At 57.8% G+C, this 16,120-nt stretch overlaps 1 protein-coding gene across 1 annotated transcript; it reads left to right on the forward strand.

Annotated features, from left to right (window-relative positions):
* Positions 1 to 6,174: 6,174 nt before the first annotated feature.
* On the forward strand, positions 6,175 to 14,836 carry NPTX1 (neuronal pentraxin 1). The gene is made up of 5 exons (XM_064270596.1): positions 6,175 to 6,633; positions 6,912 to 7,119; positions 9,410 to 9,654; positions 10,768 to 10,947; positions 11,668 to 14,836. Exons 1-5 carry the CDS (start codon positions 6,190 to 6,192, stop codon positions 11,887 to 11,889), a joined length of 1,299 nt encoding a protein of 432 aa, XP_064126666.1. The 5' UTR covers positions 6,175 to 6,189; the 3' UTR covers positions 11,890 to 14,836.
* The last annotated feature ends 1,284 nt before the right edge of the window (positions 14,837 to 16,120 follow it).

Consider the following 16,120-nt stretch of genomic DNA (forward strand, 5'->3'; position numbering starts at 1 on the left):
TGAAAGTTTACGGCTCAAGTTAAATTCTCATACAAAATTTTATACACATATTGTTATGTGACATTAGTTGCAATCTCCACAATATGACAGCACACTCCCCCTTTCCACCTTGGGGTTCCCTGTGTCCATTTGACCAGCACCTGTCCCTTCTTGCCTTCTTGTCCTGCCTCTGGACAGGAGCTGATCATTTGGTTTCGTGTATCTGATTGAACTAAGAAGCACCTTGCTCGTGTGTATCATTTTTTGTTTTATAGTCCAGTCTAATCTTTGGGAGTGGGTTAACAGAGCATCCGGGAGTCATAGTTTCGGGGGCTTCTTCATTCTCTGTCATACCATTAAGTCTGGCCTTTTTATGTGAATTTGAGTTTGCTCCGTACTTTTTTCCTGTTCCTTCAGGGACTCTCTGTGGTGTTCCCTGTCAGGGTGGTCATTGGTGGTAGTCGGGCACCATCTAGTTCTTCTGGTCTCAGGCTGATGGAGTCTCTGGTTTATGTGGACCTTTAGTCTCTTGGGCTCATATTTTCCTTGTGTCTTTGGGGTTCTTCATTCTCCTTTGCCCCAAGTGGGTTGGAGCCAATTGATGCGTCTTAGATGGCTCCTCACTAGCTTTTAAGATTTGGGCCTGAATCTTACACAAGGCGCCCACCATGTTCCAGAGCTGTGGGCTGGGGGAACTTCCTCCTGTCCCTTCACGAGGGGTTCCCAAGGCGGCTCCCCATACCACCTGCTGTCTCCCCAACCTCACCCCTGCAAAACTCATTGCCATGGAGTCAAGTCAATTCGGAATCATAGCAACCCTACAAGACAGAGTAGAGCTGCCCCACAGGGTTTCCAAGGCTGTAATCTTTTTTTTTTTTAATAATTTTTATTGTGCTTTAAGTGAAAGTTTACAAATCAAGTCAGTCTCTCACACAAAAACTCATATACACCTTGCTACACACTCCCAATTACTCCCTCCTAATGAGACAGCCCACTCTCTCCCTCCACTCTCTCTTTTCTTGTCCATTTTGCCAGCTTCTAACCCCCTCCACCCTCTCATCTCCCCTCCAGGCAGGAATTGCCAACCCAGTCTCAAGTGTCCACCTGATCCAAGAAGCTCACTCCTCACCAGCATCCCTCTCCAACCCATTGTCCAGTCCAATCCATGTCTGAAGAGTTGGCCTCGGGAATGGTTCCTGTCCTGGGCCAACAGAAGGTCTGGGGGCCATGACCACCGGGGTCCTTCTAGTCTCAGTCAGACCATTAAGTCTGGTCTTTTTATGAGAATTTGGGGTCTGCATCCCACTGCTCTCCTGCTCCCTCAGGGGTTCTCTGTTGTGTTCTCTGTCAGGGCAGTCATCGGTTGTAGCCAGGTACTATCTAGTTCTTCCGGTCTCAGGATGATGTAGTCTCTGGTTCATGTGGCCCTTTCTGTCTCTTGGGCTCGTAATCACCTTGTGTCCTTGGTGTTCTTCATTCTCCTTTGATCCAGGTGGGTTGAGACCAATTGATGCATCTTAGATGACTGCTTGCTAGCGTTTAAGACCCCAGATGCCTCTCTTCAAAGTGGGATGCAGAGTGTTTTCTTAATAGATTTTATTATGCCAATTGACTTAGATGTCCCCTGAAACCATGGTCCCCAGACCCCTGCTGCCCCTGCTACACTGGCCTTTGAAGCATTCAGTTTATTCAGGAAACTTCTTTGCTTTTGGTTTAGTCCAATTGTGCTGACCTCCCCTGTATTGTGTGCTGTCTTTCCCTTCACCTAAAGTAGTTCTTATCTACTAATTAGTGAATGCCCCCCCACCTTCCCTCCCTCCCTCCCTCCTCTCGTAACCACGAGAGAATGTTTTCTTCTCAGTTTAAACTATTTCTCAAGTTCTTATAATAGTGGTCTTATACAATATTTGTCCTTTTGCAACTGACTAATTTCACTCAGCATAATGCCTTCCAGGTTCCGCCGTGTTATGAAATGTTTCACAGATTCCTTCCTCACTGTTCTTTATCTATGCGTATATTATTCCATATTATTCCATTGTGTGAATATACCATAATTTATTTTTTCCGTTCATCTGTTGATGGGCACCTTGGTTGCTTCCATCTTTTTGCTATTGTAAACAGTGCTGCAATAACCAAGGCTGTAATCTTTATGGAAGCAAACCGACACATCTTTGTTCTGCAGAGCAGCTGGTGGGTTCAAACTGCAGGCCTTTCAGCCACTTAAGCACTGTGTCACCAGGAGGCCTTTTTGCCCGGCAGGTGTGGCTTTTTCTAAAGGCAGGATGGGCCCTCATGCTGGATGGACAGGCTCAGAGTGGTGTGGTGGGATGGTCCTATGCCCTTGGACAGTGCCCTCCAGTGCCTCCAGCACCCCAGTGCTCTCCCAGGGCCCCCCAGCTCTCTCTACCCCCAGCATCCCCCAGCACCTTCCCAGCACTCCCCAGTGCCCCCCCAGCCCCTCACAGTGCCCTTCTTAGCATGCTTCCAACACCCCCAACATCCTCCAGCCCCTCCCAGTCCCCCTGTAGTCCTCCCAGCATCCCAGTGCCTCCCCATAACACTAGTCCCTCCTGGTCTCCTCCCAGAGTCCCCCCAGTGCTCCACCAGCCTCTCCCAGAGTCCTCCTAGAATCCCCAGCATCTTGCCAGCACCCCCTGCCCCCAGTGCTCTCCCCAAGGGGAGTGCTTCTCTGCTCTGGGCTGAGGTCAGACCAGCTCACCACCTTTGCTTTGGAGGAGGATGAGCCCAGGAGACATGCAAACTCCAGGTGACTTGCGTCAAGGGCCCAGTGCAGGCCAGCACCCCCTCCCTGGCTCCCACCATCCCCAGGTTGTCAGGATTCTGCCCGACCTACCTGGTTGGCCCTCTCCTGCTGGTCTGGCTCATCCACATGGCTGGTCAGCCAGGGTGTCCCCGGACCAGGCTCTCCTCTGCCCACCGTGCCTATTCCACATCAAGGCTCCCTCCCCAATCTACTGCCTCTCTGTCCTCTAAGACCGGTGGCGGTGGCGGGCTGAGCCGGCTTGTGCCCACCACTTGTTAAATTTCCAGGAATCTTGCAAGCTGGTTGTTAAACATAGCCGTCATTAAACCTTCAATTACGTAAATTTACAAGTGAATGAATTACAGTAAAAGCAAAGGTAGCTTGCGCTCAAAACTCAGCATCCCGTGAAGATTTTATTACATCTTACCATTATCTAAAGGAGCCTCGGTGGCTCAGCAGTTAAGCGCTCTGCTCCTGACCAAAAAATTGAATGTTACAGCCTAGGAAACCCTACGGGGCAGTTCTAGTCTGTCCTGTGGAGTCGCCAGGAGTCGGCACCTAACAACACCAACAATCAACTATGCCTTTGAGGTGATGTGCGCCTAGTGCCTCAGTATGGTGGAAACAATACATAGAGATGTGCCAGTGGGCCTCCTTCCGCCTCCACCTTCTGTGACATCACCTTGGTAGTTTCAAATTCACTCATGATTTCCTTCTCACCCCTGCTGGTGGTTCTCGGATGAGGGACCCAGCCCAAGCCTGGAGAACTGGGGCTTTGTCTGTGCGGGGTGCTCCCTGCATCCCCCCCCCCACCCCTTCTACCTCAGGTTTCCTCCTCTGAGGGCTCCTCCTTTGCACAGTGTGGCCCTTCATTAGTGTCCTAGCCCTGCCTCCTAGATCCTTCCAGAACATCAGCGGGAGCCCTAAATACCCCGAGGATCAGATCTCCCACCTACCCAGAGTAATGGGGCCTTGAGTTCAACTGAAAAGGGTGTGAAGACAATAGGGATGCGCCAGAGCTGCCGCCACCGGTGTCTGTGAGAGAGACCCACCCGGCTCTGCAGCAGCCGGTGGCCCGCAGAGCATTCCACTAAGGGGCTGGATCCCACCCAGCCCCCTGACCACTGCCTCCTTTCCTCCGGGTTCCACTTTCCTCCCAGAGATTCCGCTGCCCTGGGACCCCTCCACGCTCTCTGAGCCGTCCACTTCACCCTTGGTGGAGAGGGGACCCGCTCTCAGTGCCCAGGTACCGAGGTGCCAGGACGCTGGGTCTCCTCCCTGGTGGTAAAAGCCGGGGCCCCCAGCCCAGGGCTGAGGACTCCTCGGCCGCTCCAGAGGCGCAAAACGGCCGGCCTGGCGAAGGGTTCCTGCTTCCATCCAGCCCGCCTAGGGCTGGGCTCCCCGCGCTGCAGACCCCTCCGTATCCGCCCGGGATGGCCTCGCCACCCCAGCCCTGCACCAAGGCCGACTCCACGAGTGGGTTGGAGGGGGAGGGCCAAGAGGCCGCAGCCAGCGGACCAGAGTGGGCCCTGCTTTGGGTCTCGGGTCTGCAGGTGGAGACAAGCCGTCCCGCACCTCTTGCAGGTCATTCCTCCCCGGTCGCGTTCCGCAGCGGGCCCTCTCGGCTCAGACCCCGCGTGGCTAGCCCCCTCCCGTCGCCCCTCCTGCGGCCACGGGGGAAGAAGGGAAGGAGGGGGGGGCGAGTCGGGCACGCTGGGCAGGGAACCCGCACACCCTCCCGCCGCCGGCGCCGAGCCAAGGACATTGCGTGCAGGCCGCGGGGTCCCTCTGGCGCCGGGAAGCGGAGGCGGAAGGACTCGCGGGACGTGCCTGGGCCGCTCCAGCTCGCAGCCCTGGGCTCCTGGAGGTTTCAAGGCTTAGCCGCCTAGCTCAGCCGGCGGGGAACGCCGGGGGTACGGGGCGAGGCCCGGAGAGGGGAGGAAGAGGGCGTGGTTTCTTAAAAAGCTCAGGATAAAACCAGCTTCTCCCCCTCCGGGGTCTGGATGCCCAGTCGGCACAGCCAGGGGGTGTCCGCCTGTCCCTCGGTTTTGGGGGCCCGGGCAGGGACCCACCGCTGTGAGCCATCGCATTGCCGGATACAATGCTGTGACCGGGGGATGTCAGTGGGGCCGCCCTGCCACTTCGAGCCCGACCTTCGCAATCTCTGGCCTCAGTTTACGCCTCTGAACAATAAGCGCTGGCACTCTGCTGAGCGATTTCCGAGGCGCCTTTGGCTCTGACCCGACCGCCGGGATCCAGAGGCCGAGCGGATCTAGGGAGACGAGCCCGGCGCGCCGTGGCCCACAGGGTGCCAGTGTGTGTGAGTGTGTGTGTGTGTCTGTGTGAGGGGGGTGTCCGCGAGTAAAGTGACAACTGATAGCGTGCAGAGCTCTACAGGTGCGACGCCCCCGCCCACTCTCCAGACCCCTTCCCCCCGGCCATCTGGTTCGTGAAGTGGGACGAACTGGGCTCACGGGGAACGGAAATACCCACATGCACACGCGGACGCACACCCGCCAAACAGCGCACCGAGGCGCACAATGCTGGCAGACCCCTCCGAGTCGAGCCGGCGCGGCCTCGGCTTGCCTTTCCTGGGCCCGCGGGAGCGCCCAGTCCCGGCGGCTCCGTCTGCACGACACCCGCCACTCCGCGGGCAGGAAGGGCTCTTGCCGCCCCCAGTTCCCCCGGGACTCGGCGGGACCTCATGCCCGGAGCAGGTGTGCGGGTGCCCCGGAACACCTTTTCTAGGGAAACTCCCCAAACCCAGGTGGTCAGTGGCTTTCCAGGCCCCACACAGACATCTAGGAAACAGCGGAGCGGCTCTGCATCTCCCTCCGCTCCGCGACCATCGCTGCGCCGCACAGCCCCTCGGGTTGGAATGATCCGAGTCCCCGGGGCCCGGTGAACGCCCCCCGGTCTGGCCCTGCGCCCGGCACCCCGCGGGGCTCAGTGGGGCCAGTGAGCCGAGCCGGATTGTGTCTCCCGGCCCGCGGGGACCCCACTCACCCACCACCCGGAGCCCCGTCGGGAATCTGGGGACACCGCGCAGGGTTGGTGCCTCCGCCACTTAAGTCCCCTTGGAGACTGGGGCCGCGGGGCGCCCTCCGCCCGCCACCGTCTCCCACTAGGGCTCGGGAGCCTCCCCGAGTGGTGCTCGGCGGGGGCGGGGTGGCTGGACTGGGGCGGCGACGCAGGAGTCCCAGCTGCACTCCGGTGCGACCCCCGGCGGCCGCGGACCGGGCGGCGCACAATTAAAGCGGGATTCCTCCCCCGCTGACGTCGCGCGCCCGCCCCGCCCGCGGTGCATAAAAGGAGCTGGCTCCGCAGCGCGGGCGGCAGCGGGGGCCGGACGGCGGCGGTGCGGAGCACGGTCAGCGAGCCAGCGAGCTTGGTGCCGGAGCCAGCCAGCGAGCCCGCGAGCTCCGCGCCCGCACCTGCGCAGCACCATGCCGGCCGGCGGTGCTGCGCGCACCTGGGCGCTGCTTGCCCTCTGCCTGCTGGGCGGCCGGGCTCAAGACTTCGGGCCGACGCGCTTCATCTGCACCTCGGTGCCGGTGGACGCAGACATGTGCGCCGCGTCGGTGGCGGCCGGCGGCGCCGATGAGCTCCGGACTAACGTGCTGCAGCTCCGCGAGACAGTGCTGCAGCAGAAGGAGACCATCCTGAGCCAGAAGGAGACCATCCGCGAGCTGACCACGAAGCTGGGCCGCTGCGAGAGCCAGAGCACGCTGGACGCTGGCGCCGGCGAAGCCCGGGCGGGCAGCGGCCGCAAGCAGCCCGGCTCCGGCAAGAACACCATGGGCGACCTGTCCCGGACGCCGGCCGCCGAGACGCTCAGCCAACTCGGGCAAACTTTGCAGTCGCTCAAAACCCGCCTGGAGAACCTTGAGGTCCGCGCGCGCGCCGCGGTTCCCCTCCGGCGCTCGCGGCCCTCTGCCCTCCCCACCCCCAACCCGATCCGGCCAGGCATCCTCTACCCCTGCCTCAGCCTCGCGCCCAGCCCGGCCCGGCTGCCCCGAACCTGCTGGGCCCCCGCGGCGGCCGAGCGCCCGAGTACCCCGCCAGGCCGCCCCCGCAGTCGCCCTAGGGGACCTAGCTGCCGGCCTCTGGCCCGGTCCCCGCTCTGCTCCTAATGAATGATGTGCTCTCCCCGCCTTTGCACCCGCAGCAGTACAGCCGGCTCAATTCCTCCAGCCAGACCAACAGCCTCAAGGATCTGCTGCAGAGCAAGATCGATGACCTGGAGCGGCAGGTGCTGTCTCGGGTGAACAGCCTGGAGGAGGGCAAGGGGGGGCTCAAGAACGACACCGAGGAGAGGGTCAAGATCGAGAGCGCCCTGACCTCCCTGCACCAGCGCATCAGTGAGCTCGAGAAAGGTAACGGGCAGAGCAGCCGGCTGCCTGACACGCTCGCTGCGCCCGCGGGACCCTGCCTGGGGCCTGGCTCGCTGCACAACCCGCTCCCCCGACCCTGCAAACCTTCCCTGTCCCCAAACCCTCGCACCCCTGCGCTCTGGACTTCCAGTTTGTGTTCCCGGCTGGGCTGGGGAGCCCTGGGTTCGCGACATCTCGGTGAAATGAAGCAGAGGAGGCAATTGTCTGGAGTCCCCTCCCCTACGCACTCAAACACTAGCCGGATTTTTCAAGTCTGATTTGTTTTAATCCTCAGTAACTTTGCACAGTAGCTGTCACTGGCCCGAAACCCTCCCTGACTCAGAAAGCGTGGTTCTAGCCCGTTCCCATTCCCTCGCAGAGAGCCAGGCGCAGGCTGGGTCCTTCCCATCTCAGGCGGGTTTCTCTCAGGATCCCCGGGGCCCCCCTCCGCCCTGAACCCTGGCTCCGCGGTTTTCTCTTTGAGGGATCCAATCCCGCTTATCTTGCGCGCTGCGTTTCCCCGGTCGCTAACTCTTGGCCGCTCGGGCGCGCCCCGGGCGAACGGACTAGCTCCAGCGGCTGTGCCTTGAAGTCGCAGAAATCAAAAAAGGTTGTAAAAGGGGCGGGAGGGAGGACGCCCGGCGCGGAGCGGGGCCACGTGACCCTGCCCAGACCGCAAACTGCCCGCCGGATTTCCACAGTGCCATCTTAAGGCGCGTTATGTAACTGAACAACGGATTGGGGAAGGAGGGGCACGGGAGGAGGGAAGGGAGGAAGGATGCAGGGAAAAGAAAAACACTGGGAGCTGGCGGGGGGTTGCATCCGCCCCTGCGGGCGGGGCACTGCGGGTGGAACCGGTGGGGGAGGGTGCCGACCCTGCTCTGCCACCTCCTCCTGGCTTCAAGGGGAGACGCCAGGAAGAGGGGTGGGGTGTGCGCTGACCCAGCCGGATGCCTCCTAGATATGATTTCTCGGTGGGGCAGCCAGCGCTGCGTTTCCACGCAAGCCCGCGGAGCGCACCCAGGAGCTGACCGAGGCATGTGTCCCTGGGCGCTGGGTGCCTTTCCCGGTGGCTGCCTGGTGCCTGAGCCCACTGCTGGGCTGCAACGTTTTCCCTGGACTTAGTCATAGGGTGCTCAGGGCCACAGCCTCAGTGTGTATGGGATGGGGGAGGAGTCACTGGAAACACGTGCCAGCAGGCTGCTCTTCCAAACTGATGGTTATTTGTAAAGGGGGTGCTATGAGGCCCGGGGCCTGTTTTTTCAGGAAACACACAAAAAGGCTAGAATGTGTGATGTGAACCCTACGGGACCAAGCCACTCCAGAGGCCGGTGGCTGTCCCCTGGGAGCTGGGTTGGATTCTGAAAACAGTTCCAATGCCCAGGGCCAGATGAGAGGCCAGCATGTCCTGCTCTAGAGGGGAGAGTGATGACCATTCACAGTCAACAATCAGCCCGAGTGGCTTGGAGGTGGGGATCCAAGAGAAGAGCCCAGAAGGGAGGGTTCTGAGCGTGTCAGCATGGTGGAATCAGGTCGGGCCCAAAGGGCCTGCTTCAGAGGGGAGCTGGCCTTCATCTATGCGTCCTCCTTCTCTGAGGCTACACTTTCAAGTGCTAATGGCGCCTCCATCCCTCGCCCCTGCGGCCCAGCCCAGGTGCAGACAACCCCCAGGGGCAGACAGCCCCCAAGGGCAGACAGCCCTCCAGGGGCAGACAGCCCCCCAGGGGCAGACAGCCCCCAAGGGCAGACAGCCCTCCAGGGGCAGACAGCCCCCCAGGTGCAGACAGCCCCCAGGCACAGACAGCCCCAGGCACAGACAGCCGCCAGGTACAGACAGCCTCCCAGGCACTGCAGCCTCAGTTTTCCAGGGCTGGCCATGTCAGAGGAGAGCTGGGCAGATGAGCATCCAGAAGCCTGCACTGGCTTTCTTACCTGCTGGCCCTTTGCCCTGGGCCCAAGGGTTTGACCTCTGCAAGTTGCCCTCTGAGCATCTATCAAATGGAGACCAGAGGTGGCCTCATCTGCATCAGAGGATTGGCGGCACCGGTAGCATGCGTTAAAACCAAAAAAACCAAACTCAGTGCCGTCGAGTCGATTCTGACTCATGGCAACCCTATAGGACAGAGTAGAACTGCCCCATAGAGTTTCCAAGGAGCGCCTGGTGGATTTGAACTGCTGACCCTTTGGTTAGCAGCCATAGCACTTAACCACTACGCCACCAGGGTTTCCTAGCATGCACCAACAAATACTCGGGCAAGGGGCAGATGTCAGGATCTTATCCCTCCCACCCCAGGTCAGAAGGAAAACCGACCTGGGGACAAGTTCCAGCTCACGTTCCCTCTGCGGACCAACTACATGTACGCCAAGGTAAAGAAGAGCCTGCCAGAGATGTACGCCTTCACCGTGTGCATGTGGCTCAAGTCCAGCGCGGCACCCGGCGTGGGCACCCCCTTCTCCTACGCCGTGCCTGGCCAGGCCAATGAGCTCGTGCTCATTGAGTGGGGTAACAACCCCATGGAGATCCTCATCAACGACAAGGTAGAGCTCCCTCTGTCTGGGCATGACGGGAGCAGGGGGACACTGGGCCCTGTGGTGTGGGTGTAGGGCAGAGAGCTCAGCTGTTGACCAGGGGGAACAGAGGGAGGGGGAGACCAAGAGGCTCACGGAGTGCCTGCTAGAACCTTCCTGGAGGGAGGGAGGCCTCCCAGGATAGAGTATCGCTGGTGCAGAGTGAGGCAGTGGGTGTGAGGGAAAGTGGCAAAGGCTCCTGGTCCATCCCACAGAGACACATCCTGACTCCTCCTCCACCAGCTGCCCTAGAACCAGGGACAGAGATGTTCCCGGGTGGTGAGGCCCTCAGAGATGTGTCCTTAGTTCAAAGCCATCCAGTGAGTGTAGCCCCCCCCCCAAGGAGGCCAGCTCCACGTGACCTCCTGGGATAGCAGCACAGGGAAGCCACTTCCCCACCAGCGATTCCTCATCCATAAGCCGGGGATTAGCTGCCAGCTTGCAAACCCCCACTTCTGCATTCTGCTAACACCCAGGGTGGGATTGGATACCTGGGCCCATTTCCCTCAGTCCAGAGCAGTGCGGGCTCTTTGGCTCTGCCCCATGCCGGCCTCCTTCTGTGGTGGGGGGTGAGTGAGAGTCCAGGCCAGAAGCTGACTGGAGCAGCAGGAGGCACGAGCTGTCTCCTCTGTGGCACCTCTCAGGTTCTCTGCAGAGGCTGGGGCAGTGGTAGACCCGGAGGGTGTCACAGTTAGAAACGGGGTACTGGAAGACAGAGGAGAGCCCCAAGAAAGAGACCCCTAAGGTAGTGGCATGGGCTCTCCCCATCTTTCTTCCTGAGGGACCTGGCTGGCCAGGGGCTGGAGAGCAAAGAAGGAGACAAGCTGGAGGATGGTGGTCCCAGATCAATCTTGGGGTCCCCCTGACAAAGCACTTCCTTTCCTATGTGGCTCTGAGATTCATCAGTGGGTGTGGCCGGCAGACCTTGAAGTCTGGAGGGCCAGGGGTTGGCTGAAGCATCTGATAATGGCTCTGGATAATGATTTTAACACAGTCAGCAGGAAGCATAACATACAGAGTAATAACCGATGATGGTCATTGATCCTGCACCCCCATGCCTGTAAGTGTGTGTTCCCTTCCCAGGTGGCCAAGCTGCCCTTTGTGATCAATGATGGCAAGTGGCACCACATCTGTGTCACCTGGACCACCCGGGATGGGGTCTGGGAAGCCTACCAGGACGGCACCCAGGGCGGCAGTGGCGAGAACCTGGCACCCTATCACCCCATCAAGCCACAGGGCGTGCTGGTGCTGGGCCAGGAGCAGGTACTGGTCAGGGCTGTGGAGGGTGTCAGGAGGGGAGGGAGGGAGTTGGAGATGGAAAAGGTGGTTCTGTGAAGTAGCAGAGAGAACCACAGTAGGCAGGCAGCACCTGGGGCAGAACGCCTCCTCCAGGTGGGCTCGCTTGAAAATGACCACAGCGTGGCCTTTGGTCTCAGTGCCCCCAGAATCTGCAGCAGCTCTTGCTTGGGCACAGGAAGGCCAGTTCTGCTTTTAGGGATGGATAATTTCTCTTCTATGGAGTGGCTTGACTCCCATAGAGCACTCTAGAGAGAAATGAAGAGGCCAGAAGACCCAGCCCATCCCCCTGGGCAGATGAATCTGGCAGAAGATAACTTTTGAGTCCTTGGACGAAAGCAGGGAGGAGAAGACAGGGCACAGGAAGTCTCCGGACCCTGCTCCCTGGGGGTGTCACGGCCCCAGCTGACCCCTCACTCTCTGGCAGAGGGATGGGTGCCAGAGAGGACTGGAAGAAGACCTGAATCCAGTACAGAGGGACTGGACACCTGTCCTCCCCCTGGGGGAGAGGGAGAAACCAGAGACAGGGGTACAAAATGGTACCCAGGGATAAAATGGAGAGAGAGACCCCCAGATTCGCCCCCTAGGCATGACCTGCTTCATCCCAGGTGCCCCTAAGAGGAGCGTTACCACCTGCGAACCCCCAATCACCCCACCCACCCTTCCATCCTCTGCTTTTCTCTAAAGGACACTCTGGGCGGTGGGTTTGATGCCACCCAAGCATTTGTGGGCGAGCTGGCCCATTTCAACATCTGGGACCGAAAGCTGACCCCCGGCGAGGTGTACAACCTGGCCACCTGCAGCACCAAGGCCCTTTCTGGCAACGTCATCGCCTGGGCCGAGTCCCACATCGAGATCTTTGGTGGAGCCACCAAGTGGACATTCGAAGCTTGTCGCCAGATCAACTGAGGACTCTGGGCCAGGGCTGAGCCCACCACTCGGGCCCCCAGCCCCATGCCTGACTCCCCTGCTTGCGCCGCGAGGACCCATCATCTCTCCTCATCTCCTGCTCCCCAGGAAAGAATCAAGGCCATCACCCCTGCACGTGCACACACGTGCACACGCACATGTACACACATGCACACACCTGGTTTGCTCTCCTCGCTCACACGGAGCAGTCCCAGCTGGCATCTGACCTGGAAGGAAGCCCACCTCTCTCTAGGATCACCAGACTGGGTCATGGGTGTCCCCCATTCCCAGCTGAAGCAGGTGGCATCGGCAGTTAGAGCAAGGCGGAAGTAGGTGAGATGGTGTGTGTGTGCTTGTGTGTCCAGCAGGGGAGGAGGCTTTTTCTTTTAGAAACGAGATGTTTTCTTTCCTCCTTTCTGTGGCTTTGGGAAATTGCACCAATGGGCGGATGTCTGTATCTGCCAACTTTGCTAGCTGTCTGCGTGCCTCGGGACTGGCGCAGCTTCTCGAGTCACGCACATTTGTCTTCGTTTGCAGACCTTTCTGAGGTCAGCAGATCTCTATATTGATAGAATAAATGTCTTTTAGCAGTCTGTTAAGGGCAGGCCTCCCCACGGAGAGTTCTCACTTTGCATTGAAAGTGAACTCTTTGAGGGTCGGAGGCTGGAAGTGTCATGTGAGTGGACGAGCCTGGTGAGGGGTGCAGGGGTGGCACTGGCCTCAGGATTTGAAGGTAGCCCAGGGGCTGAGGGCTGCTGCATGCCCCTCTCTGCCCACTCCATCTCCAGACTGTGCCCTGCTCCCTCAGCCTCCTTCCTTGTACCCTGCAAGGTGAAATCTGTCCTCCCTGTTAGCTGCTCTGCTGGCCCACCCAGCCCAGGTGCCCTGAGAGAAGAGCATCCCCACAGAAGCCCCTGGCAGCCATGGCCCCAGGGCCCCTTCCCCTCGGCCTCTGGCAGGGGGAGACCAGAGACTTCAGTGGGTCAGCTCTAGAGGGGACCTTTCAGACAGGGAGACCCACATTCTGATTTAAGACCCAGCCTCTTAGAGTCACTGGGACGTAAACCCAGCCAGCTGATGGGAAGAGTCTCCCCACGGTAATTCTGACAGCCATATTCCTCCTGGCACGCCCCGGCCCAGGTGAGCTAATTCTGCACATGCTCCCAGGGAGCAGGCTCTGGGACCTCCCTGGGGGGCCAGGCATGGCCAGGGCTTGGTCCTATGCACACTCCGCCATCTCACAGGGCTCCTGTCCCTTACTGGCTGGTGATACTGGGACCTGGCCAGTGTCCCGAACCTCTAGCTCCCCCCACATCCCCCATGAGAAGCAGCCATGCACATTTCCTTTCTAGTTCTTCTGAGGAGCGGACAGAAATGTGTGTGCATTTATGTGTGCTTGTGTGTTGAGAGGTGAGAACCTCCCTCAGAAGGATCATGCCCAGGGCAGTGTGAGCTCCTGGCTTTGCTCTATCACCCAGGAGTCACATCCCCTGTGGGCACCCTGGACTCTGCCACCAAGAGTCTAATTAGCAAATGGCTGGCAAGCTGTTGTAGAAATTCTGCGATGCTGCTTGGCTCACCTGCAGCTGTAGACATTTCTCCATGGAAGCAGGTGTTCCTGTCTTCTTTTCCCTCGCGGGGGCACCTGTCTCCCTAAACACAGGTCCATTTTGTCTCGGAAACCCAGTGCATCTGTGTGTGTCTGTGTTGGTGTCTCGTGGTGTCTGCACGGTACCCAGTCACTGTTCTGTGGTGCGTGGTTCTCCTTCCGAGGGGCCAGAGCAGGCACGGCCCCACGTTGTTAAACAGTGGCTTCTTCTTAGGTAATCATGCTTTGCCTGCTGGGCCGTGGCCTCCTCGGATCTGCAGGGGTCTTCTCTGTTTGCATGTTCCTTGGGGTGGTGTATTCCTTGCTCCTCTGGTCCGACGTGTGTCCCTTTGCCTGCATGGACTTTCACAGATCTGTGTTGTGTGCCGAGTGCCATCCGTGTTCTGTGACCACCAGTGTAGCTATCAACAATGGCTGGGTAATCAAGCCAAGGGTGACAGAGGAGGGCAAGAGGTGGACCAGTTCATCTCTCCCCCTCCTTGCACCCCAAACATGCCCGGTATTTTTAACGTGTAGGTTGAGAACAAGCCTGAATACTTTCTGCAGTAGAGAGAGAGCTTGGAATCACCCCCTAGACCAGAAGGGTCCCACCCCTCACTCTAGCCATCTTGGAGCTGATGTGTAGGCAAGGATAGGTGCTCTCCCTCTGGCACCTCCCAGCAGCCCCACCCCTGCCCTGTCTACTGGACCCCCAGGCCGCCTCCTGCCCCGATGAGCACGGTGGGAGCTGTCCATTCAGGACCACAAGCCATCCTCTGCCCTAAGAGAGAAGGGCAGAGCCAACCCCAATGCTTATGCCTCTGTCCTTCAGCCTCCTGACCCTGTCGCCTTCCTTGCCCCTCCTCTGATGCACCCATGGCGCCAGGGACAGAAGCTGATGTTTAGCCCCTTCCCCACTCCTAACTGGAGTCTGTGCCAAGCCCCTCAGCCCCCTCACTGTGTTAGCACTTGGCACTTGGCTAGCCCCGAGAAAGGTATGAAACAGCCGCAAATCTAATCCACGTAGTCCCCATCTCCTCCTCAATCCGGTTGATGTTTCCTCTTGCACTGAATAACACATGCCTCTCTCAGGTAATGCCATTTTATAAAATAAGAAGATAAAAAAGCACTGTTAAGGCAGTGTTTGTTTTTGCCTAGCTGGTGTCCGACAGCTCCCGGGCATCTGAGTTTGGAGAGCCACTTACAGAGGCTTTCCGGGCCCTTGGGAGCTTAGATCCCACTTGAATCTTAAGCCTTCTTGCTTTTGATAATATGGTATTATTTCTCTTACTGTAGAAGAAAAAGTTTATTACCAAACAAGAGTATTTTTATGAAAGAAAAGGACAAACCTATAAATTAGCTCAAACTTATATCTCCCTTGAAAATACTTTCAGGCCCCGCCAAAACGTAGGACTGAAAGCATGTATTTTGAAAGAGATAAATTTTGTATGCTTTCTTTTCCTTTTGTAGACTCCCGGTTTATTTTCTAAGACTGTAACAATCACTTTGTCACCAGCCCTGGGACCTGAAAGCAAGGGGGTGTCTTGTGGGCAGTGAGGGGGAGGGGCGAGGTTGGCATGAGGTTCACAGAATTGTTCCAGTGTGCTCCAAAGAGGGGCCACCTGTTCTCAAAGGCATGGTTGGGGACCAGGATGTAACTTGGCAACCTATGGTGGACTCTTCGTCTTGGAGCTGACCAAAGTTAAATGGAATGAGTTGAGCATTTGAGGATCAGTTCCAACCTTGATAGAAGAAGTCAGGGCTATATGTTGTTAAAATTAACAGGATTGAATCTTTTGTAATCTATAGCATCAAAAAAAAATGTGACTTGAGTGGTTTCATTTCTTCAAATGCAGCTTGTAAATTTTTTCAACTAATGATAGGAAATGTATTGCTTTCATGCTCAGTGGACTTAAGTGCAAGTTGTTGAAAGGGAACAAGTCATTGAGGAGAAAAAAAAGCCCAATACTTAGAGTCCCAATTTTGTCTTATTTGCCAAAAAAAGCAACTCCCTAAGGTTGATGTTGTTACCTTGTATATACTGTATAATATGAAAGAGACTTGGTGTACCTTACTTTTTCATTCTTTGCTAACCAAACCTGGGCATTTTTCATATGATCTGCAGCCCCGTGGGTATCGAATGGGTCAAAACCAGGGGACCCGCCACCTCCCATCGGCAATTCTGGAAATGCACTATTTCTACTGATATTCTTGCTTTCTTTCTTTTTTTTTTTTCATTTTCTTGCTGAAACGACATGAATTGTTGAGTTTATTTTTACACAGTAAAGAGTGAAGAAAGACTGCGGTCTCCGTGGAATGTCTTTTCTACAGCTTGCACATGTTGAGATCGCTCGCCTTCCCTCCCTGCAGGGCCCAGGGGGCATTCACCTGCAGGACCCAGGTGGCCTTCACTTGCAGGGGGTGCACACCTTGCATCAGGATTGCACCAGGCTCCCTCAGCAATCCCACATGAGGGACCCTGGGAGGGCAGTGTGATCCCATGTCACAGAGCAGCTGACAACGTTGAGGCAAAGAGAGGTGAAGGGGTTTTCCCGAGGCTCCCCAAAGCTGTGGGGCATGCTAAGCCTGGGGTGCAGTGAGGCCGTCTCGCACTTCACCTGCAGTTCTGCTCATTTCTGGGGA

Source organism: Loxodonta africana, chromosome 18, assembly GCF_030014295.1.
Source record: "Loxodonta africana isolate mLoxAfr1 chromosome 18, mLoxAfr1.hap2, whole genome shotgun sequence".
Lineage (NCBI taxonomy): Eukaryota > Metazoa > Chordata > Mammalia > Proboscidea > Elephantidae > Loxodonta > Loxodonta africana.